The sequence below is a fragment of the Gracilinanus agilis genome, chromosome 2 (assembly GCF_016433145.1).
Source record: "Gracilinanus agilis isolate LMUSP501 chromosome 2, AgileGrace, whole genome shotgun sequence".
Lineage (NCBI taxonomy): Eukaryota > Metazoa > Chordata > Mammalia > Didelphimorphia > Didelphidae > Gracilinanus > Gracilinanus agilis.
This window is the reverse complement of record NC_058131.1, coordinates 654,027,244-654,053,589: the sequence shown is the minus strand read 5'-3', so window position 1 is coordinate 654,053,589 and position 26,346 is coordinate 654,027,244. Positions and strand designations below refer to the sequence as shown.

General features: G+C 36.8%; 1 protein-coding gene across 1 annotated transcript in view; it reads right to left on the bottom strand.

Moving 5' to 3' along the window:
- FRMPD2 (FERM and PDZ domain containing 2) overlaps positions 1-26,346 on the bottom strand; it is a 165,046-nt gene that overhangs the window by 85,992 nt on the left and 52,708 nt on the right. The window contains exons 16-20 of the mRNA XM_044660226.1: positions 18,415-18,625; positions 9,475-9,572; positions 7,993-8,085; positions 4,482-4,589; positions 3,074-3,190 (exon numbers count right to left, since the gene is read on the bottom strand). Coding sequence (XP_044516161.1) covers positions 3,074-3,190; positions 4,482-4,589; positions 7,993-8,085; positions 9,475-9,572; positions 18,415-18,625 — 627 coding nt within the window. The remainder of the gene's footprint in view (positions 1-3,073; positions 3,191-4,481; positions 4,590-7,992; positions 8,086-9,474; positions 9,573-18,414; positions 18,626-26,346) is intronic.

Below are 26,346 nucleotides of genomic sequence, written 5' to 3'. Positions count from 1 at the left end.
TGAGATGAAGTATATAAATGTTATGTCAATTTTAGTGGTTTATATATACACAAGATAGTCTAAGATTTTTAGTTTAATAGTTTTATTTTTATTTTATTTGTTTTATTTATTTATTTTATATTAGGCATTATATATTTATTTTGTATTTTACTTGTTATATTAGCTTTAATATTTTTATTTTATATTATTTTTAAAATTTATATTATTAATTTTATGCTTATTTTTATTTTTCTATTGATTCATTTTATTTATTTCATATATTTTACATATTCTTTATTTATTTTATATTATATAAGATTTAAAAGTTTAATCATTGAACTGCACTAAAATTTTGGGAACATCCTCTGTGAATATCTATCTCTCTTTACAAAACACATATAGAATATACACATAAATACAAACAGGTTAAATATATGTATTCACACATGTATCTCTCTATATATAGTGTGATTCATGTGTGTGTAGCTATAGCATAAACACATGTGCATATGTATAGTGTATACATATACTATTTACATACATGCCAATGTATGTGTGTATGTACATGCCTATATTTAGCTATATGTCATCCACTATCTCGGTTGAGCTTTATGATAAGTTAGCCACTCACCTACCTGAATATGAAATTTTTTCATCTATAAAGTCATAACAATAATCTTATTGCCTACTCGTCATGGTTATTCTTCTGAGAAAAGTAAACTCTAAAGCTGCTAAGTAACTGTGAGTTATTATTATTAACCTAATTTTTATACTATATCTATGATTTCATCAGTTCATGGAACTCCCAGATCAGGAAACTCCTCTCCTAAAGGAGGTTGGCATTTTTGGTTTTACAAGTTATAGTAATATAATTATTGTAATATGATTTATTAAAATATAATAAAAATTAAAATTTTGATTTAAAAATTAGTTTTTACAAATTATAGGTATCCCTTCCACATCATGACTTTCCCTATCATGTTTTCTATACATTGCAGGTTGGCATAAGAAATTAAATGGGAATTAGGGGAGAGTTTTGCAGAAGGCACAGATGACATGCAGAGGCCAGCAGACGACACAGCAAAAGGTTAGAAACTCAGAAATGCATAAAATATATAGAGAGAGTATTGTGTAATATCAACATATTTTATCTTTCGATGCCATAAATATGCACAATGTCTTTTTTAAAGTTAAAATGAGTAAAAAGTTAAAGTTTACCAAGAATATGAAAGCCAGCAGATAAAACACAAAGGCTAGAAGTGTTAACATTGACCTACTGACCATTTAACCCAAATAAGGTACTGTAAACACCCCTTAAAAAAAAAAAAAGAAAAAATTCAGACTTCTCTGATATGACGGAAGGACCAAAAAATTTTGCACGGATTTTCCAGATCACAGAGACTCCATTAACTCCCATGATGTTAAAGGGATACCTGTATAGTCTTAGAGAGTTACCTTGGACATGGTAAGGCTCAGTGACTTGCCCCAAATTTCTTAACCAGTTTGGAGTTAGGTGTGGGATTTGAACCCAGTTCTTTCCTACCATAGAGGCCAGCTTTCTATCCCTTATGGATATCTGCCTCTTTAATGACCCTTTCCCCAAAGCTAAATGTGACCTTTTCCTCCCATTTCAGAAAAGGTAAGGAAGGAGCTGATCTGGAGAATAAGGAGAAAAAAAACAAACAAACAAACAAAAAGAGAACCTCCTAGCGAGATGACTCAAAGAACTATGAGGGATAATAACAATAACCATTTATCTAAAGAAATTAACCGCAATCCCACACTCTCTCATTATCTCTCTCTACAGAGAGAAAGAGAGAAAAGTTCCAACTCTGAAGATTCTAAGAAAATTCACTTTAACAAACCCTTTTTCCAAATCTTCCCATCTTCCCCCTCCCAAGTTCTCAGCCGCAGGCTGAATCACAGCAGTGATGGGAATTTGCGTTCATCTTGCCTCTCACTCCCCTACTGGTAGAATAGACATAGGTTGTTTTCACTCTGGGCAAATTTCACCAAGTCATGGGGTAAAATTTTGTTCCCCCAGCTTAGAGTTTAAAAAAACACAGAATCTCAGAGTTGGAAGGGAGTTCAGAGGACAAATAAGGCAACATATAATAATACGGGACCCTCCTCTCTCCTTCCACCTCTCCAACAAATGGCGATGGGGGTGTTTTTTGCTTGAAGAACCTAATAAAGGGAATACACTGGTGATTCCACTTTTGCATAGCTCTAATTATTACAGAGGTTTTCTTTATGTATTGCATAAATTGATCTTCAGTAACTTCCACTCATTTTCCCAGTTCTTCTCTCTGTCCACTGTAGACTTTGAGCATTATAGAATTTAGAAGTGGAAGCAACCTTAAACTTTTGTAGTCCAGACTCATCCTTTTAAATATGGAGAAAGGGAGGTCTCAAAAGAGGAACTAAGTTGCCTGCCATGAATGGAGTGCTGGATTTGGATTTGGTCCCGATAGACACATTTATCTGAAGTAATAATAATATCTGATGTTCATATGGCATTTTAAGTTTTGCAAAGAATCGTACTTATATCATCTCACTTAGATCCTAAGAAGAGCATTATTATTATCCCCTCTTTTTTTCAGATAAAAAAAGGAAACAAAGGTTCTAATATGTGAAATGTCTTGTCTAGGGTCCCACAGTTAGCCCTATGAAAAGTGCCTCTCATTAGCCTCCCCTCGGTTCTGTCTCCTCCATTGCTGCCTACCTTGCCTCTCCTTAATGTGTCTCCACTTATATATCTATATTTGCATGTCTAAGATAGCTAGCCATGCTAGGGGTGGACGAGCATGGGTGGACATTGCGAGGAGCACACAATGAATCGATAATTATGCCTAGCTAATACTAACAGGATTTTCACCTTCAAGAGAGAATTCAAAGGTTTGATCTGCTCCTCTTAAATGTCCTATCTATTGATCTATAAAGCTATATTATTTAGCCATTCATTACTGATGGAGAAAAGCAATTTTTAAAATCCTCCAGAGACTTACAGGGGCCACAGTGTTCTGCCCTAATCTCTTGAGTTCTCCACTCCTAAAAAAGTAAATAATCTCTCAAAATCCATTTTATCTCCTACCTTTGGGTTGAGAAACAATCAGGTCCACTTTGTCAGGAGAATTCTCAATGATTTTAACAGCTCTATTAAATGTGACACCCTCCAAACTGATGTTATTCAAGGATATTATTCTCCCTCCTGGAAAAATAAAAGCATTCAGATAAACACAGAAAATAAATAAGTGAGAAAAAAAAGTTAACCCTAAGTGAAATCATCACAGCTCACACATTCAGCTAGTCCTGGAGTTTTTAACTTGAGTTCTGTACTAGCTGAGATGAACAAATGTTTCTTTGTTATTTTGTTTGCTTGTTTATAACTGACTTTTGCTACAGTTAGCTTCCTTTGTGATTCTATGTATTTAATGATATATATATATATATTTTCTTAATTTATTATGGGAGGCTTTACCGGACTGCCAAAGGGATCATTCGACACAAGGTTAAGAAGCCCTGACATTGATAGCTAACTCCTAATTATCACTTTTAAGATTTACAAAACACTTTACATTTGATTTTGTTTTTTCATTTGACTCTTACAACTGCCCTGTGAGGTAGATGCTATTATTATCTCCATTTTACAGATGAGAAAACTAATACTGAGAGAAGTAAAGTGACTCTTACTAGAATAACAAAATTAATAGAAGTCAAAGGCTGGATTTGAACTTGGATTTTCTCAACTACAAGTGTGGCACTGTCTGTTGAGCCACCTCTTTGCTTCGAAGTACCTTTGTAAACATCGTCCCTTTTGAGGTTGTCCCGGTATTATTGAGAGGCAGCAGAAAGCATGATAATCACCAGAGGATTGGACTTAGAATTTTAAAAAAACTCCATTCAAGTCCAACCTCTGATACTTATTAGCAACCATATACAAGTGATTTAACATCTCTAAGACTATAAGTTGTCCTTGTTACATCATTCTAGTCATGTCCAGCTTTTTGTGACCCCATTTAGGGGGTTGTTTTTTTTAAAGAAATACTGCAGTGATTTGCCATTTCTTTCTCCAATTCTTTTACAAATGAGGAAACTAAAGCAAATAGGATTAAATGAATTGCCCAGGGTCATGCAGTATGTGTCTGAGGCTGAATTGGAATTCATGAAGATGAATCATCCTAACTCCAGGTCTAGAACTTTATCCCCTGCAGCACCTAGCTGTCCAATAAGCACTGAAGAAGGAACTAAAAAAATAAATAAATGAATGAATGAAAATCCAACTTAGCTACCAAAAAGTCCAGGACCCTTTCCCTTACGAGCATACCGCCTGCATGGACCTCCCTCTCTTCCCCACACCCCATCCTCACCTTGGCACACACAAAATCCCATTATTTCTCAAGCAAGCACTTTACAGTAAGAAATATTTCACATACGTGATCTCATTTGGCACAGCGATCTCCCAAAAACAATGGTTATTTAATGAGAAATGCGAAATTTACCTGGCTTAATCATTTTTGTTCTCTCAGCAGGTCCCCCAGGTATAATGGAAGCAATAAAGATTCCAAGGTCCAATTGACCCACGTTTTCACTTCCAATAATGACAAATCCTGCAATGGGAGACGATATTTAAGGACATGCAGGTTGCAAGACAGTATCATGGCCTTCAGGCTATGGTTTCCATAATGTAGGAGTAATGATTTATGTGGATGATGGAATAAGTAACAACAAAACAAATGAATATTAAAATGTTAAAGCACAGCTCAAACAATGAAGCAAATGTTCCCAAAAAAACATCTGCTGAGGATGATGCCCCACTAATGGTCCTCTGCAGCGTGGAGGGCAATCACGATAAGGGGAAAGGATTTGCAAAGACACCGGGCTCCAGTTGAGCCCATTTTTTCAGGATTTCATCTCCAGAATAGGTAAGGAAAAGATTAAGTATGGCATGGTGGGCAGTGTGGTGGGTTTGGCATTAGGAAAGAGTGGGTTCAAATTGTAAGTCTTGATGTTTGCTACTTATGTGACCACGAGCAAGTCATTCAACTTGTCTAAGCTTCAGACAATTCTCTAAAGCTATAAATTATATGCTTTATAAAGGAACTTGGAAAAGAGACTCAGAAAAGTGCACATATGGGAAATGGGGTGAGGTGAGGAGAGCTGTTATAAAACCCTAAATAGAAAGTAGTTAAGAAGTCTAAATATAATAAAAATTAAAAGATTAACAAATGACATGAATATATTCTTTATACTGCCTTGTTGTCATTATTATTTAGTCATTTTTCAGTTATGTCCAACTTTTTGTGACCCCTTTTGGGATTTTCTTGGCAAAGATACTGGAATGGTTTGCCATCTCCTCCCATTCATTTTACATATAAGAAAACTGAAGCAAAAAGGATAAATGCCTTTGCCAGGGTCAAACATCTAATAAGTGTTTGAGGTCAGATTTGAACTCAGGAAGATTCATCTTCCTGACTTCAAGCCTGATATTAGCTGCCCTTTATACTGTCTCTGGGATCTAAAAATCCTATTAGCATGAATTAGTCTCTTATTAATATTAAGAAGGAAGAAGCAAGGGGCAACTGGGTAACTCAGTGGATTGAGAGTCAGGCCTAGAGACAGGAGGTCCTAGATACTTCCTAGCTTCCTAGCTGTGTGACCCTGGGCAAGTCACTTAACCCCCATTGCCTACCCTTACCACTCTTCTGCCTTGGAGCCAATACACAGTATTGGCTCCAAGACAGAAGGTAAGGGTTTAAAAAAAAAGAAGGAAGAAGAAGCAACCTGCTTTAGTGACTAGAGTGCTGGACTTAAAATCCAGAATTCCTGGGTTCAGAACCTCCCTCTGACACTAACCAGTTTTGACTCTGAGTAAGTCACTTCATATCTTAGGGTCTCAAGGAAGTCCCTAGGATTTCCCTCCTAAAGCATAGGTAAGTTGTGAGCTTCCCCACACTGGGATAACCCCTGTGAAATAGGCAAGGAAGATATTATTATCCTTATGATAGAAAAGAGAAACTAAAATTTCAATTGTTTAAATGACATACCTGATGCCACAAAGCTAGTAAGTGGCAGGACCTAGAATTCAGTTCTGTTTGATTCTTAGTCCAAAGTTCTTGCTACAGAATGCCACTTTGGATCACTGCTATTGCTTAACAATCCTTCAACTCAGTCAACTCTTATAAACTCTCTATCTCATTCCTCACAGATATCCCCTTAATTGCCTTTTTCCCAAACCACCATGACTGGGAAGACTAAGTCTACAAAGCAAGAATAACTTCAGTCTTCAAGTTTTCCACTGTTCAAATCTCCAAATAATTTTTAGAATCTTCACCCATTTTCTCTCTTCCTTCCTTCTTTCATTTCCTTCCTGCTTTCCTTCTTTCTGTCCTTCCTTTTTCTCCCCTTAGTTCTTTCATCCTTTTTTCCTTCTTTCCTGTCTTTTTTGTTTTTTTCCTTCCTTCCCTTTTCTCTCTTTCCTTTCTTTCTTTTTTCTTTCCTTCTTCCTTTTTCTTCTTCCTACTTCCCTTATTTCTTTATTTCCTTCTTTCCTTCTCTTCCTTCTTCCTTGCTTTCCTTCTTTCTGTCCTTTATTCCTTTATTCTCACCTTAATTCCTTCTTCTATTCTTTCCTGCCTTCTTTTCCTCTACTTCTTTCTTTTCTCCCATCATTTTTTCTCCCCTTAGTTCCTTCTTCCATTCTTTCCTTCTCTGCTGTCATCTTTTTTGTTCTTTCCTTCATTCCTCTTTCCTTTTCTTCTTTCCTACCTTCTCCCTTCCCCTCTTGCTTCCCTTTTTTCCCGCCTTCCTTTCTGTCACAGAAGTTGAATTCCTATGACTCAAATACTACTCACTATATGTGTTTTTGGTTCCATTCATTAACCTTCTCTCAAAGACTTTTCTCCAAAGGAAAGCTTTCCATTTCATGTTTACTCACTCTCTCCCTTGTCACTAGTTCCTTCTCATCTACCTACAACCATTACTAGATCTCCTCAATCCTTAAAAATAAATTTATATTCTCCCTATAGCTTATCTACCTACTATCCTATCTCCCTGTTTCCCTTAACAGTTCAACTTGAAAAAAATTGGCTACATCTTATACTTGCATTTCCTCTCTACCCATTCTCTCCTTCATTGCTAGCAATCGAACTACACCATCACTCAACTCAAGCTGCTCTCTCTCTCTCTCTCTCTCTCTCTCTCTCTCTCTCTCTCTCTCTCTCTCTGGTGAACCATAACCTCTTAATTATCAAATTTAATAATTTTTGCTGTTGTCATCTTTCTTGACCTCCCCGAAGATAGGGAGGTTAACTACACTTTTCCTTACTCTTGTTGGTTGATTCCTTCTCATATTCAATGAACTTTTTCTTTGTTTTCCTAATGCTTCAGTAACATTCTTTTTTCTTGATGGATATACTTATTTTTCCAACACTGTTTGATGTGTGTCCACCCGTCCCTTCTTCATTAAACATATCTTTCATGAGGACAGATACTCTGCCTTATTTAAATAATATCCTCCTGGCATCTAGTACATCATTTTGCATTCAATAAGTGTTCCACATGAGTCTGATGAATTATGACTGACCCTTGGACAAAGAATATCCATGACGCATTAAGCAGAAATTTTTAGCCTGGGGTGTATGAGCATGTTTTTAAAAAACATTTTGAAAACTGTATTTCAATATAACTTGTTTACTTTGCAATGTCATAGATTTTATATGATGGGTTTAAAAACACTACTGAGAATCAGCTTGTAAGCTTCACCAGACTACCAAAGGAATCTGTGACACAAAAAAAGATTCAGAGCCCCTATATTAGAATCATATAAAGAGAAGAAAAAAAGCAAAAATAGTCTAGAAAAGAAATTAATCCCACTTAGAGAGCTGCAAAACACAAAAAGAGACAACTAAATTTCCCCGTTAAGAAAGCTCACGTATGATTACCCATAAATACTCAGACTCCACATACTTTGGAGAAGATGTTGGATAGCACACAAGTTACATTTCTACTTACCAAAACCATGCTGTGGGTCTCTTTTAAGAGTCACACAAATGATTTCCCGTTCTAGACCAGTTAGGAAATTTTCTCTTTGGGGATTTTGTGGATCTGGAGACACAAAATGGAAACAAATAATTTAAAGTCAAGATATACAATGATGAGGGAGAATTTAATCTGAAGTAAAGAAGACTTATGCTGGAACTTCTTTACTATTTTCGTATAAAATATTATGAGATCATAGGAATTTTAGAGCTGTGAAGGAGGTTTAAGAACATTTAGTCCAAGTCCCTAATTTTCTAGCTAAGAAAACTAATGACTAGAGAGATGGATTTGTCTAAAGTCATATTAATAAAAATAATCTTAGTAGAGATGGGATTTTAATTCAAGTCATTTTGAAGAGATATCATATGGGAGAGGAGTTGAACTTGTTCTCTTTGACCCAAGAGAGTAAAAAGAAAAGCCCTAGGGAAACCGTAGGTATAAATTTCAGCACCTTCTGACAATATCTCTTAAGATATAATTGTGGACAAGATGGAGAAAGATGAGCTAAAGGATCATTGTCATGTAGATTCAGTACTACTTAAATAATTGGATATTATTTTTGTCTTCAATTATTCCAGCGGCTCTCATAAGAAGGAGGGACTTAAATCCTTTGATTGGCATCAGAAATAAGACTAGAGGGGGCAGCTCAGTAGATTGAGAGCCAGACCTAGAGATGGAAGGTCTTAGGTTCAAATCTGACCTCAGACAATTCCCAGCTGTGTGATCCTGGGCAAGTCACTTAACCCCCATTGCCTAGCCCTTACCACTCTTCTTCCTTGGAGCCAATACACAGTATTGACTCCAAGACGGAAGGTAAGGGTTCGAAAAAAAAAAAAAGAAAAGAAAAGAAGTCTAGAAGCAATAGGGATGAAAGGATGAGTGATGTGGGGGGAAAAAAGCAAGCTTAGGCTTAAGGTAAGTTAAAAAAAAAAAAAAAGATTCCCAGCACAATTAAAGCTTTTCAAAAGTGAAGTGGACCACTTTATAGGGTGGAGGGGTGGAGATCCTATGATTCTGAAAGTAAAAAAAAATGCATTTAAATTCAAAATAGATTATTCAGTCATCAAAATGATAGATGTGTTTTTGGATGTGTATGTATTTTATAATCGTCATGATTCCACATTGGGGCTACACCTCTCCCCTGCAGGGTCAGTTTTGTTATTCATTGCTCTGAACCCTGGCATTAAGAGCTTTTCAAAGGAACTCTTCAAACTTCTGGGCTGTCAAAAATGGAATTTCACACTCTCTAGGCACAATCTATCATGACAGCTCAAGGGATGGAAGCTGAAATTTCTCCCAACCGTGAGCAGTTTTAAAAATAAAATTAGCAAGCACCATTTGGGAATTTAAAATTCATTAAACTGGAGACAATAGTTAAAAGACTGAACATGTAGTTCTCTCTGAACCAAAGCCCACTCTTTTCTGCTGAGTGCTTCATATACTTCATATACTTACCAGGGACAATATTCTGTGCCAGCTGAGCTGACAGGCCCATCCTTTGGTTTTCAGTTATATAGAAACATGGCTCTGGCTCTGACCATCCAAAAGAAGGGCTGAAATAAGAAAGGATACCCCAACATGTGAAAGTCCTATAGGGAGGTCCTTGATATCTCCAAATGTGAAACTGGGAACTGTGCCTAATGAGGGTGAGAGGTTATTTCCTCTTTCCTACATGATTTTAAAAAAATGAAAAACAAGTCCCTGTTCGTCAGCTCTTATTCATTTGTTTCAGTTGTGTCCAACTTTTCCTGACTCTTTGAAGTTTTCTTGGCAGAGATACTGCAATGGTTTGCCATTTCCTTCTCTAGCTCAATCTGCAGATGAGTAAACCAAGGCAAATAAATAGGATTAAATGGCTTGTCCAGTGTCACACAGATAGTAAGTGTCAGAGGCTAGATTTGAACTCAGGAAGATGAGTCTTCCTGACTCTAAGCCCAGTACTCTATCTACTGCTCCAACTAGCTGACTCAACTAGGATTAGCCTAAATATGTTAGAATAAACACCAAGCCAACTAAACCTTTCTTTCTTAAGAAAGTCATTATCAAATGGGGAGAGAAGAAAAGAAACTTATTGCACTGACCAAAAACTCAATAAAACACCCCATGATTATTAACTTATGATAGCCTTTTATTTCCTAGTGTCTCCAAACATTTTTGGCATATTAAATATGTAGCCAGACTCAGTATGTTGGTGGCTAAATATGATTCTTATTTTTCTCCCTGAACACCTTGGAATTACCTAAAGGGGAATGATTGCTTTCTTTAACTGTTAAAGAATTAAAAATCACAGAACAGAAATACATGCAGAGTGAGACAAGAATAAAATGACCTAATTCCATTATAGTAAGGTGAGGAGAGCCACAAAGTGCTTTTTTTAAAGTCCTTTAATACATGCACCTCAAGCTCAAAATGATGAATACCACAGTGAGTTGTGAACCAACTGTGGCATATGATGAATTCTCTGATGAATTCTAACCTAAAACTTAAATGTCTTATATGAAGCAATGATTTCACCAAAAGCCTGTACAAATTGCTGATAAGAAGAAACAAATATTTTCTTAAATGAAAATGTAGCTCAACCATTAAAATAGCCTTTTATTCAATTATATTACTATTTTAGTTTATCCCTTTCCCACTAAAATATGATCCCCACAAAGTAAAGTTCCCAAAGAAGACCTCTTATATGATGGCTTGACCCATTATTTTGAAAAGTCACACACTCCGAATAGTCAAGGATGGGATATTGTCTGCATTGTTAGGGAGATGGTATACAACAATACAATCATTTATAAATATTAGATAGAATTTCTTAAAAGCTTTAAGATTTGCAGATAGCTTTATGTGTATTATCCCATTTGATCTTTCCAATAATCCAGCGAGGCAGATACTATTATCTATATTTTACAGATAAGGAAACTGAGACTGAAAAAGGTTAAGTTACTTGTCCAGGATCACACAGATAAAAGTCTCAGGTAGATTTGAACTCAGATCTTTCCAAATCAAATTTCAGCCTTCTATTCACTTCATCACATAACTTCCCCTCCTCCAGATGCACTAGAATAATTAAACATTCTTATTTAATAGAAGCTGATAGACTTTTTAGCTAAAAAGAGAGTTCCAGGAAAATATATTACCACTATTTCCAAAAAGGTGGTGGTGATATAGTATAGGAAATAGAACTATGGACTTAGGATAGGATCAGAAAAAAGTGAGTTCAAATCCTCCCTCAGATACTTATCATTTGGTTAATTGTGAAAAGTTACTTAACCTTTCTCAGCCTCAATTTCTTCATCTACAAAATAAATGAGGATGATAATAGTACCAACTTCACAGGGATATTGTAAGGATTAAATAGGATAGATGTAAAGAGCTTTGTAAATGTTAAAGCACTATATAAAAATGTTAGCTCTCATTAAAATCTAACAACCAAGGGCATGTCAACAAATGTGAAATCAAATCCCCTTTTCAGTAAAGTCTGATCCATGAAAGTGGAGAGTTTTTTATTTATCTCAAGATCTTACCCAAGCATGAACATTGTAAATCCTTTTGAGGGCCAATGTAATGTAAAAAAAAATACTACTGGGCTCAGAATCAAGAAAACTTGAGTTCAAAACCCTCCTCTGACCCGTACAACATTCTATGGCTCCTTAACAAATAAGTCCAAACTATTAAGTATATCAGCCATTATCTGGACCCAACCTACCTTTCAAGCCTATCCTTCTCCCATTTACAATCTCCATTTGAGACAAACTGTTCTACTTAACATCCCCTGAACATAATTTTCATATTCCCAACTCTCTAATTTTGTTCATGCTGTTCTGCCTGCAATGCCCTCATTTCTACCTGCCCAAATCCTACTGAACTTTCCAACTAAAATGTCGCCTTTTCCCCAAAACTTTTCCTGATCTTATCAGCCAGAAGTAATCATTGACCCCTTTAAACTATTATGGTATTTTGTATGTTTCCTATATCATTTATCACATCCTTCCCTTGTGCAAATATTTCATCATCCCTGATAAAGTATAAACTCTTGGAGGGCAGGAATTTATGTTCAATTTATCTCAGTATCTCCCATGGTTTTTTAAATAATACTTTACACACAGTAGGTGTTCGAGGATTATTTGCTGAATGTTCCTTAAAATAAATGTTGACTCTCCATTTGACTTTCATCATGCCTCCAAAATAGAGACCAGATTCTCTCTTATGAATCAGGTGATTCAAGGCTCAGAGGATATTTGAGAATGTGTCTAATGGCTCTCTAAGTTTTAAGGGAACCACTAAAAAGCAGTAGTTTTGGTTAATTGAATAACGCTCTCTTCCATTGGAAGTGTTAATAAACCTGACATACATTCAGAGGTTGATCAATTCTTTCATAAGCATGCTCTATTGATCTGCCAAGTGATGGCTATACATTTGAAAGACCTTGTAGAAATGTTATAAAACTTGCTAAATTTAGGGGAAACCAACAATATCATGTTGAGCCAAGAGCCTCCAGAGAGTTGTTCTGGACTTCCTTCTAGACAGCTAGCTGAATAGACATTCTTCTTTAACCTAAGCCACTTCTCAAGACTATCATTACACATTAGTGAGAACTGAGAAGAAATTGTTTTTAAGCATTAGAACCCAGAACATCTGCTCTAAAGAGGCATTGCATGACCCATTGTGCTTCATCCAGACCAGAGCATGATTTTTTATTATTTATAGCAACTAGAAAAGACAGGAAACAGATCAGGGTTCTGCCAGAGGGAAAGAAAAGAAGATAGAAACAGAAAGAAAATAAGTGAGGGAAGGGGAGGGAAGAGAGGGGAAGGAGAATAGCCAGATCCAAAGAGTAGTCATTAAAGATTCAATGTCACCACAAAAGGAAGTCTCTAGCAGCATGTCCCAGGGATCTTTGCTTAGCTGTATACCATGCAGTATTTTTATCAATGACCTGGATAAAGGGATAAAGGGCGTTTATCAGATTTGTGGATGTCACAAATCTGAAAGGAATAACTAGGGCACAGTATGACAGAGTCCGGATTCAAAAACATCAGGCTGGAACTTTGGCAGGCCAAATATCATAAGATAAAATATGATCTCACAACCTCACAAGAATCAGATTGGAAAAACTAGCTAGTAATTTATCTGGAAAAAAATTCCTGAGGGTTTTAGCATATTGTAAGCACAGTATGAGTCAACAATGGGATGTGTCAGCCAAAAAGCTAATGTGGGGTGGGGAGGTGAGGTGGTGGGGAAGCAGCTAGGTGGCTTAGTGGATTGAGAGCCAGTTCTAAAGATGAGAAGTCCTGGGTTCAAATTTGGCCTCAGAAACTTCCTAGCTGTGTGACCCTGGAGCAAGTCACTTAACTCCCATCACATTGCTTTTACTGCTTTTTTGTCTTGGAACCAATACACAATATTGATTCTAAGAGGGAAGGAGAGGATTTTAAATAAAAACTAATAAAGGTTTAAAATGAAGTAAGAGCGAGATGATTTCCGGGACCAAGGCGATCTTCCTGCTATACTCTGCCTATACCAAAGTGCATCTAAAGTATTACAGTCAGTTATAGGTGCCACATTTAAAAGGACATTGATGAACTGGCGAGCATCCAGAAGCAGGTCATTGAAATGATAAAAGCATTTGAGTTCAACCTAATGGGAGAATGAAGTGGAGGAAGGGGTCTTAATTTGAGCCATGTGGACCTGGATCCATGGATGGATGTTAGGGACTATAAATCTAGAAAATTACAATTTTATTTTCAATTACTTCTAACTGAAATTCAAAATTTCCTTCAATTATTTAAAAACATTATTCTGAAAAGGAATCCATAGCATTCACTGAACTGTCAAACTGTCAAAGGAGTCCATGACACAAAGGTTAAGAATCTTCAAGTTAGAGGAACTGAGGATATTTAGCCTAAAAAAGGACAAGACTTGGGGGGAATCCAGTTATAACTATTTCCTTATACAGTATTTGGGGATAGTTGAAGGATAAAGATGTTTAGCTTGAAGAATGGTGATCTGACACAGTAGGACCATGACATGTCTTTAAGCATTTGACAAACTGTCATATGGAAGAGGTATCCCATAGTCATAACACAAAAATTTATCCCATAGTCACAGATTATATGTCTCTCATGACTATGGGTAAGAAAAGTATTCTTTTTTTAAAAAAATCCTTTATCTCTGTCCTAGGAATAATTCTAGTGCAGAAGGGAAAGGAGTAGGCAAATGGGATTAAGTGATTTATCCAGGGTCACACAATTTGGAAGTGTCTGAGGCCAAATTTGAACCTGGGACATCCCCCCTCTATGTCTGGCTCTCAATCTCCTGAACCACCTAGCTGCCCATCCCATAGTCACTTGGATCTATTCTGTGTCAAGTATTTTGGCAACTTTCTACTGAAGAATAGAGATGAAGCTTTTTCTATGTGGACCTGACATGACTATTTAGCACATGAAATTTCTTCCTTTAGCATGTATCTGGAGTATAATGATAAGATTCCCAAGATTCATCCGATCTGACAAACACTACTCACATCTCATGATTTGTTGGGAATAAAATATAATAAAATTAGAAAAGAAAGGGAGAATTAGGCAGGGAACAGTTGACTCTTGAAGAACAGGATTTAGCTCTCTACCCATGACTTAAAACAGAAATAGCAGGTTCTTTGCTAGATGTAACAAAGACCAGAAAGAATATATTTACATGAAAAACTCATCTGCTCAAGGAAGATCAAAACTGAAAGGGGAGAAAGATGGAGAAAACTACTTGGCAGTCTCCTTACTAAAAGAAGAACATTTCATAAATTCTTCACTTTATTTCAAAAGGAAGAAATGGAAGTAGTGATTGGAATTAGATTCTGAACATGATCTTGACCAATGAGGAAATACCATCTTCCCTCTTGTAATGTGAGCTCTTTAAGAGCAAGGATTTCTTTAGTCACTGTATTTGTGTCCTCAGCACCAAGCATGGTACCTGGTATATAGTAAGAGCCTAATAAATATGTGTTGTTTGAAAAACACGTTAAGGAAGAGAGATTGAAGCAAAATTCATGTCTCATAAATGATCAATTCATAACATTTATAACATATTCATAACAAATATAAAGATTTTCAATTCCTTTTGTTCATATTTCAGTAGTGCTTTAGAAATCCCAAAGTACTTTTCCTACAAAAATCCTAGAGAGTAAATGGTGTAGAAGAGTACCTGGGATATAGGAGGCACTTAATAAATGTTTATTGGTTGATAGGGTGTTAGTTCCATCATCTCCATTTTGCACAGGAGAAAACTGAGGCTCAAAGATGTTAAGTGATATGCTTGTCATCACACAGAAAACTCTGGAGTCAAGATCTGAATCCAGAGCTTCATAATTACTGCAGATCCATGACTCTTTCCACTCTATAGCAGTGTCTAACTAGAAAAGTGAATTCAAGATCTTAATTTTTAGATCTGCAGGCTCTCTGGGGGATAGCCTGTGACAGTGAAGGCAAAAGCTATTTTATAACCAAGACTTGTCTTGGCGATAAAAATAACCAGATCTCTTTACAAATGGGCCCATTTACAGTAAACAGACCACTGGCGCCATTTTAAAACACCAATTATAAGTATTCAAAATAAAGATTACACATAGAACTTGGTAAAAAGTCATTGGGGTCAGATGTTACCAGACTGCTTGTTTCTTCTGAATGTCACCAACAATTTCTTCTGTAAGTTTAGGTCAGTCTAACCAGCCTACATCAGATGTGTACTGGATAATTGTGGAGTCAAGGGAATTCAGAACTGTGTGAATGACAGTACCCCAAGAGCAAGAATTAATGGATTGATGTGACCTTGAAGGGCGGTCCCTCAGGGTATTGTCCTTAGCCTTGTTCTATTGAACATTTTGATCCGTGCCTTGAATGAAGACATAAATGCCATGTCTATCAAATTTACAATGGCATGAAACTGGAAGGGATAGCTAACAAGCTGATGACACATTTAGGATCTAAAGATTGCAACTGGCTAGAATGGTGGCTAAAATCTAATAAGATGAAATGGAATAAGTATAATTATAAAATATTATAACTGGGTTAAAAATCATTAGCAGAAGTCCATATTGGGGGAGAAGGGCTAGATAATAATAGCTCATGTAAAAATGACCTGAAATTGGTATACTTAAAATTCAATAGGAGGAGTCAGAGGTAGCTAGGTAGAAGAGTGAGTAGAGTGCCATGCCTGGAATCAGGAGAACCTGGGTTCAAATCTGACCACAGAAACATCTCAAGTGTGTGACCCTGGGCAAGTCATTTAACCTCTCTTGCCTAGCTCTTGTTGCTCTTCTATCATAGAACTGATACTAAAATAGAAGGTAACTCAATAGGAGTCATCAGGAAGACATGATAGTTCAAAAAAATTCATCAAATTTCAGATTGCCTTAATGGAAGAATAGTATCATGAATGAAAAAGATGAGCTTCACTCTGACTTCATTTTTTTCTCTCTCTATGGTTTCTTCATTCCACTCTTTCCACATGGAATGCTCCTCATGTCTGCCCATTAAAATCCTTCTTGTCCTTCAATCCAAAATGAATGCCACCATGAAACCTTTCATTGGAATCATCCCAATGGAAAAACCTCTTCCCATCTCAATCTCTAGAATTCTTTGTCTAGACCACCTATACAGATTCCACTTTACATATGAATCAACAAATTTGCTGAAATGAATTCAATTTGTGCATGTATCCCAAACATCGTTGTAGTGTATTAGCACATACCTTGTCTGCCAATTGCAAATAGGGATAATGTCATTAGGAGCTAACATTCACAGTACCTTAAGGATTGATTGCAAAGTCCTCTTCATGTGTTTCCTCACTTGATCCTCACTGTGAGGTAGCTACTATTATCATTCTCATTTTACAACTCTATGACAGAATAAGAAGGCTATATTTTCCCAGCATCACACAGGTAGGAAATGTGTGAGGACAAATTTGAACCCATGTTCTCCTGACTTGAAGCCTGCTGCTCTTTCTGCTGTGCCACCTCATTGTCATCCACAATTACCTTCTGACCTAAGTTCTGGCCTGGGGAACCTTGAGCCAAATTTCCCTAAGAATCAGAGTTCTTTCTATGGTTTCCCCATAACCACCACGAAAAAAAAAATTCTATTATCTACTCCTTGAATCTTTCTGTTCTAAAACAACAAATATAGGAAATAATGTTTCTTCTTTATGTTGATGAATAGGATACAAACCATTGATATTTTCAGACGGTACCAAGAGTTTTAACTTACTAGCTAAGATAAATTGGTTCACATTTAATCAATACAACAAAGGAGCCTTTCGTTTCCTAAAACACAGTTGGGAAAAGCAAATGCCTTACTTCTACAGGCTCTAAATGGAGGGAATAAAAGAAAAGCTTATGACAGCTTCATAGTGAGTTCAGACTTCCTTCTAGTCTGGCATTTAAGGCCCTCCAAAAGCTGGTTTCCACTTACCTTTTTCAGTGTATGTTTCTTTTTACTCCTCCATCATGAATTCTCTCTCAGTTCTAGACCAGTTGTTCTGCTAACTTTCCCCCATATCTAACCTTCCATCACCTCTTGTCCCTTTTATTAGGTACAACTGGTTCCTCAGGTCCAGAATGTACTCACTCCCCATCTATACCTCTTTGTATCCTTGGTTTCCTTCAAGGCATAGCTCAAGCAAAGCCACCTCCTATTGGAGACCTTTCCTATTCCTCTTATTTATTAATTCTTTTCCCTCTTTAAATGCCTTTGGATTATTTTGAATATGTATTAGATACATATGCTTATATATCTATATACAAATGTCCTTGTGTATATGCTAAATGCCCTCTCCCCTCCAAAAATGCAAGTTTCCTGAAGGCAAGGGTTAATTTTATTTTATTTTTATATCAGCACCTAGCACGTTTCCCCACACATAGTAAGTTCATAATAAAAATATATTGTTGAGGGGCAGCTGGGTAGCTAAGTGAATTGAGAGCCAGGCCTAGAGACAGGAGGTCCTAGGTTCAAATCTGGCCTCAGACACTTCCCAGCTGTGTGACCCTGGGCAAGTCACTTGACCCCCCCCCCATTGCCTACCCTTACCACTCTTCTGCCTTGGAGGCAATACACAGTATTGACTCCAAGACGGAAGGTAAAGGTTATAAAAAAATATATATGTTGTTTTGTTTTCTTGTGATACTCTGTATTTACACAATTTCATAAAACCAAAGGGGAGAGGTTAGAGATCAATCAGTCTAATTCCTTCATATTACAATGTCATTAAGGACATTGAAGATCAGAAAAATTGACTTGCTCAATATTACACAGAGCCAAAATCCAAAATATGGTGTTCTGACTCAGTCCGGGGCCCTTTGTACAACACCATAATGATAATTTGGCAGTCCATGAAGGGCTGAATGAAACCCACCTGGGTTGGTTGCCTTCATCTCCAACTCTATGACCAGGTTCCATATTGAAGCTATCCCATGATTTGCTCAGCAGCCTTCCAGAAGTATTTTCCAGATTGGATCCAAGCAACATATTTTCCGAGCAGGACAATCTTTGAATCAGAGGGAGACACTCCCGTTGGGGCACATTTGCAGAATCTGATTTGACCATTTGCGTGAAGTGATTAACTTCTGGATTAACTTCTGGATCTGGAGGAAAGGAGAGATAGGCAGATAGAGAGATACAGAGATGGAGAGAGAAATAATAATGAAATTAATGCCATTCTATCTGTTGTATCTCACCAAAAATTTAGGCTGCTAGAGACTCTTTGCAGCTTAGCTGTCTCTAAAGCTGTGTTTGCATTTCTAAAAAAAGAAAATGATTGTTGAATTTAGGCCATCTGTTTCCCACTATAATAGAGAAATTAAAGAAGTGCAAACATTTTTACATATGAGGTTAAAGTAATATGAGGTATAAGTTAAATGTACATGTCTGAATGTCATCAATTAGAGCTCACCTAAGCCAACTCCCTCGTTTTATAAATGAGGAAACTGAGACTCAGCAAGATAAAGAGATTTGCCCATTAATTGCATGCTTAGTAAGTGGCAAAGCCAGAATTAGACTCAAGATCATCTGATTCTAATTCTTTTGATCTTTCTTCTTTATGTTTTTTAAATTTAAATATTTTATTTTTTTGAAAAATTTTCCATGGTTACATGATTCCTGTTTTTACTTTCCCCTTTATCCCCCCTTCAAACTGCCCCCCATATCCAACGTGCATTTCCACTGGTTTTAACATGTGTGATCAGTCAAGACTTATTTACATATTATTGATAGTTGCATTGGTGTTGTTGTTTAGTGTCTACATCCCCAACCATGTCCACATCGGCCCATGTGTTCAAGTGGTTGTTTTACTTCTGTGTTTCCTCTCCTGCAGTTCTTCCTCTGAATGTGGGTAGCGTTATTTTCCATAAATCCCTCAGAATTGCCCTGTGTCATTGCATTGCTGCTAGTACAGAAGTCCATTACATTCTATTTTACCACAGTGTATCAGTCTCTGTGTACAATGCTCTTTTGGATTTGCTCCTTTCACTCTGCATCAATTCCTGGAGGTCTTTCCAGTTCACATGGAATTCCTCCAGTTCTTTATTCCTTTTAGGACAATAGTATTCCATCACCAGCATATACCACAATTTGTTCAGCCATTCCCCAATAGAAAGGCATCCCCTCATTTTCCAGTTTTTTGCCACCACAAAAAGCGCGGCTATAAATATTTTTGTACAAGTCTGTTTATCTGTGTTCTCTTTGTACAAATGCAGTACAAATGCAGCAATGCTATGGCTGGGTTGAAGGGCAGGCAGTCTTTTAGAGCTCTTTGGGCATAGTTCCAAATTGCCATCCAGAATGGTTGGATTTAGTTCACAACTCCACCAGCAATGCATTAATGTCCCAATTTGCCACATCCCCTCCAACATTCATTACTCTCCCCTGCTATCATTTTAGCCAATCTGCTAGGTGTGAGGTGATACCTCAGAGTTGTTTTGATTTGCTTTTCTCTAATTATTAGAGATTTAGAACGCTTTCTCATGTGGTTATTGATACTTTTGATTTCTTTACCTGAAAATTACCTATTCATATCCCTTGGTCTTTCTTCTTTAATACAGTACCTGATACAGATGTGACAAATTGTAGATGCTTTATATGTTTGTGTTTGTGTGTGTATGTGTTGTGTTTGTGTCTGTGTCTATGTCTGTGTGTAACCAAAAAAATCTATCTCCTCAGGCAGCTATAGCAATATTTCCATTTGGTTTTCCAATGAAGCTGTAGAATACATCTAGTAAAAAAAAAATTAATCTACGAAAGCCAAGCTTTGCTCCATGGATTGCTTATAAATCTCAAGCCCATAGCCTTTGTTTTTGTTGGAAAATCAAAGAGGGTTGGTTTTTATTGAAAGAAGAGCTTTCTCATCTTGAATCAAAATTTTAAAATATTTATTAAATACCTATGTCCAAGTCACTATTTTAAGTGCCTCAGGAGTCACATAGGAATAAAAGATGTAGTCCCTGAATGCAAGAGGGTAACAACTATACTTGTTAAACCAAGTATTAGATGTTGAATCACAAAAGAAAACTATGTCTTCTCTCAATGTAATTACACTTTCTTTAGCTGTAGCTAAACTCTAGCAAATTCCCTGCAGGTGGTACATGAAGAGATATGTAAGTGGGTAGTATATTGGACCTAAGGCACAGTTGAATCACAAAGAAAAAAATCAGTCAGTGTGGGTAGAAAACAATGGTAGAGAAATAAGGCAAATTCCAAGTTCACTTAAATATACATGTGTCCATGAACAAACTCTGGGTTATTAACTCTCTGTTCATTTATTTATTCACCCTAAAAAGCAAAGAGAGTTTAAAATTTTCTGAAGTCATGATGTTGTTCTATGTTTTAATCAATAAATATTTAAGCACCTACTATGTTTCAGGAACTGTTAGGTACTGGGACTATAAAAACAAAACCCTTTCACCAGCCATCTCTAATTGAATTTAACACAAACATAGCAAATGGCTTTGCCCCTTCCAATAAAGACAATCCAGAAGGAGTTTATTGTTAAAGCCATATAATGTTATGTTTGAGTAACATATTTACCTAGGGCAGCTAGGTGGCTCAGTGGGATAGAGTACCAGTCCTGGAGTCAGGAAGATTCACTTTTCTGAGTTCAAATCCAGCCTCAGCTACTTACTAGTTGTGTGACCTTAGTAAGTCACTTAACCCTGCCTGCCTCAGTTTATTCATTTGAAAAGTGAACTGGAAAAGGAAAAGGAAATGGCAAACCATTCCAGTATTTTTGCCAAGAAAAACCCAAATGGGGTCACAGAGTTACATACTACTAAACAGCAACATTTCCCTAGCTTCTTATTGTTACATGAATTTATTTGGTCAAACAATTACATTAATATGAAATGGTTTTCCCAAGTTTATCCTCCAAAAGGTCACATATTTGAGGACTGGAAGGTACCTTATGATGAAATTCAACAAACGTCTATTGATCACCTACTATTGCCTGGAATGCAATCATTTTTCCCAACCCACAAAAGTGGATGTTTTCCAACATGCTGTTCTTAACCCTCTTCTTTCTGTAAATACTTCTTACCCTTGTCAATCTCATCCATTCCAAAGGTTTCTCCTCTATACAGATATTATCCATATCTATTATCTATAGTCCTAAAATCTTTCCTTAGCTATTAAGGTCTGCATTTCTGACTGCCTGATGGGTCATCTGGTTGTCCAAGCTATGCTGTTAGTTCAACATATTTGTGACAGATCATTTGTCCACCCCAAATCAACTCCATTTCCCACCCTACCTCCACCAACTCTTCTACAATTCCTTCCTCGTCCTATCTCCCCCATATCTAATTGGTCACGTTTGCATCTGTTTTTCTTTTGACACATCTTTTGAATCTTTCATCCATTCTATTTTGACTGAGGGATACAATGTAATCTAATTCTGTCATTTTTATAAGTGAGGAAACTGAGGTCTTTGAGAGGGTATACAACTTAGTGATTCCAATCCAGTTCTTTTGACTCTAGGTCTAATACACTATTTACTCTACTATATTTCCTTTTTTATTGGTTAATTTGATTTCTTAAATATTTATCTTTATTTTATTCCAATAATAAATTTACCCAAAAGTTTTCCGAAGTTGCATGATTCATATTGTCTCCCTCTCCTCTTCCCTTGCTCCTCCAGGAGATGACAAACAATTCCACTGGTCTACCATATTTCTTTACATACCATTAACATGGATTGGGCTAGAGTTTAACTTCAACTATAGGAAATATAATTACATTGAAAGAAGATGGAGTTTTTGTTTTGTTTTGGTGTTTCCAGCAAAAAAAAATGTATTACCTAAAATGCATTTGTTAATTTCTGCTTTAATGTCCAATTCCCCTAATGCTATGTCACATGGCCTGGTTTTAAAATGTTTCATAATCTTCTTTGAGAAAGTATAGGCCAATTTTCAAAGAATAAGGCATTTGAAAATCCTCTGCAGAGAAAAGGCTGGTTAGTCTCCCTAAAATAATGCTTTTATCATGTTACTCTTTGGTCATAAACTTCTAGTGACCCCCTATTTCTTTTAGAATAAAGTTTAAATTCCATCATACATTCAAAGACTGTCAGAGTCTGGCCTCAACCTAGATTTTTTCTTTATTTTTTTCCCTGGTTATATGATTCTTATTGTCTCTCTCTCCTTTTCCCTCCCCACTCCTGGAGTTGACACACAATTCCACTGGGTTATACATATATTATTACTGAAAACGTATTTCCATATTGTTCATTTTTGTAATAGAATAATCTTCTAAAACCAAAACTCCAAATCATACATTAGCTTTTAAATCTTATCTATGTAATCTCATTCATTCAACAAAAAGTTACTGTTAAAATTGGGACACTAATACACTGCTGGTGGAGTTGTGAATTGATCCAAATATTCTGGAAGGCAATTTGGAATTATGCCCAAATGACTTTAAAAGAATGTATGCCATTCTGGGTTAAGATGGCAGCAGAGTAAAAAACAGCCCTTAACCTCTCCTAACCGAAACATACAGGACTCCTCAAGGGGACATAAAAACAAATCCAGACGAACGGAGGGACTCCACAACAGGGCTCAGCATGTAAGTTACATGGAATCGGGGTATTTCCATGCTATAAAGGGGTGAAACAGCTCTCACTAAATCGCGGGCTGAGCAACCCCCCACCCACACACACACACACACCACCTACAATGCCAAAGCCAGCTCAAAAGAAATAGAGCAAGTTTGGGGCACCCATTGAGTCATTGGCAGATCCAGGGCCTGTTCATGAGAGCAGCAAGACTTAGGATCCCAAAAGGCTAAAGAATGCACATGGACTTTGAGCACAGGTGCAGAGCATAGTCACGAGTGGAGTCAGATACAGGCGTGAGCCAAGGCTCTGAAACTCTGAATTGGGAACCAGTGCAGACGGGTATACAACTGTGGAAACAGCACCCTGAGACCTGTAAAGGAACCTCCAGCAGAGGATCAAGCAAGGGGATCCACCAGGGGGCTTGACCTTGAGAACAACCAGACCTGAGACCTCAGGAGCCAAAGGAGCGCAGACAGACCCTGAGCGCAGATAGACCCTGAGTGCAGACAGACGCTGAACACGCAGATAAAGCTGAGAATGGGCTGGGTTAACAAAGGCAACCCAGAATCAGGAAGGCCAAAAGAGAAAGATTAACAACAACAAAAAGAAATCTTTAACACTCGACAACTTTTACACAGAGAAAATCCAGACAACCAAGCAAACAGAAGAGGAGAAAAAACAAGCAATCACATCCGGACCCTCCCAAAATAATGAAAACTGGTCACAAACTCTTGAAGAGTTCAAATCTGAGATGACAAGAAAGTTGGAAAAGATGTGGCTAGAAAAATGGGAAATATCTCAAAAGGAAATCAGGCAAGAAAAAAACAGTTTAAAAGGCAGAATTTCACAATTGGAAAGTGAGGCAAGTCAACTGAAGACCAGAAATGACCAGATTGAAAAGGAAAACCAGTCCCTAAAGGCTAGAATTGAGCAGTCAGAAGCTAATGATCTCTCAAAACAACAGGAACAAATAAAACAAAGTCAAAAGACTGATAAAATAGAAGGAAACATGAAATATCTCAATGAGAAAGTGACAGACCAAGAAAACCAGTCTAGAAGAGACAATTTGAGAATCATTGGTCTTCCAGAAAAAGCAGAAATTAATAGAAACTTGGACTCCATACTAAAAGAAATTATTCAGCAAAATTGCTGTGAAGTCCTACAACAAGAGGGCAATATAGACATTGAAAGGATCCATAGAACACCCTCTACACTAGACCCAGAAAAGTCAACACCCAGGAATATAATAGCCAAATTCAAGAGCTTTCAAATAAAAGAAAAAATCTTACAAGAAGCCAGAAAGAGACAATTCAAATATCAAGGAGCACCAATCAGGATCACACAGGATCTGGCAGCCCCACACTAAAAGACCGCAAGGCTTGGAATACGATATTCAGAAAGGCAAGAGAGTTGGGCCTTCTGCCAAGGATCAACTACCCATCAAAATTGACTATATGCTTCCAGGGGAAAGTATGGGCATTCAACAAAATTGAAGATTTCCAAGTATTTTCACAGAAAAGACCAGGACTAAATGGAAAGTTTGATATCCAACCACAAAAATCAAGAGAAACATGAAAATGTAAATAAGAAACAGAGGGGAAAGAAAGAAAACTCATAATTTTTAAATTTGTCTTTTTAAGGGCCCCAGTAAGATCTATTTATCTGTGTTTCTATATGGAGAAATGCTATGTATAATTCTCTGTAGTGAACTCTATTCAATATTATAGTATTCACTATTATAGTGATCAGAAGAATAATTCATAGGGAGAGGGTGGAATACTAAATGGTCTAAGATGATATGGGGGGGTGGGAAAGAGTGGGTGAGTAGTAGGGGACACCAAGAGAAACTTGAATGACTAAGAAAAATAGGATATTCTATTACACACAAAGAAGGCATTGGAAGGGAAAGGGGCGAATACTATTATAAGAAGGAGAGGAAGAGAGCATTAATATTTAAACTTTACTCTCAGTGGAATTAACCCTGAGAGGGAAGAGTAGCTATATTATCCATTGGGATATAAAACTCAATCTAACCCTACTGACAAAGTCTGAAGGGATAAACCAAGGGGAGCAGGGGAGTGGGGAGGTCAAAAAAGGGAGGGGAGAAAAAAGGAGGAAATTCATTAGGCCTTTAAAAATAAAAAGAGGGGAATAATAAGGGAGGGGGTAGAAAGGGAAGTTAATCAAGGGAGGGGATAAGGGATACCAGCTTAAAGCAAACCACTGGTTTAAAAGGAAATAGTGTAAGAAGAAGAGGTAGAACTAGGAGAGGATATCAAAATGTTGGGGAATACACAACTGATAATTATAACTCTGAATGTGAATGGGATGAACTTGCCCATAAAAAGGAAGCAAATAACAGAGTGGATTAGAAACTAAAATCCTACCATATGTTGTCTACAAGAAACACATATGAGGCGGGTGGACATACATAAGTTTAAGGTTAAGGGCTTGAGCAAAATCTTTTGGGCATCAAATGAGAAAAAGAAGGCAGGAGTGGCAATTGTGATTTCTGACAAAGCCAAAGTAAATATACATATGATTAAAAAAGACAGGGAAGGTCATTACATCCTGATTAAAGGCAGTATAAACAATGAGGAAATAACACTGCTCAATATGTATGCACCAAATGGCATAGCAACCACATTCGTAAAGGAGAAACTGGCAGATCTCAAGAAGGAAATAGAGAGTAAAACCATACTAGTGGGAGATCTAAATATCCCTCTGTCAGATCTAGATAAATCAAACCAAAAAATAAATAAGAAAGAGGTAAGAGAGGTGTATGAAGCCCTAGAAAAATTAGATTTAATTGATATGTGGAGAAAAATGAATAGGGACAAAAAGGAATACACTTTCTTTTCACCTGCACATGGTACATTCACAAAGATTGACCGTGTAATAGGGCATAGAAACACTGCAAACAAATGCAAAAGAGCAGAAATAATAAATGTAACCTTCTCAGATCATAATGCAATAAAAATAATAATTAGTAAGGGAACCTGGACAGGCAAATTAAAAACTAATTAGAAATTAAATAATAGTGTTCTCCAAAACCAATTAGTCAAAGAAGAAATGATAGAAACAATCAACAATTTCATTGAAGAGAATGACAATGATGAGACATCCTACCAAGCTCTGTGGGATGCAGCCAAGGCAGTACTCAGGGGGAAATTTATATCCTTGAGTGCATATATTAACAAATTAAGGAGGGCAGAGATTAATGAATTGGGCATGCAACTCAAAAAA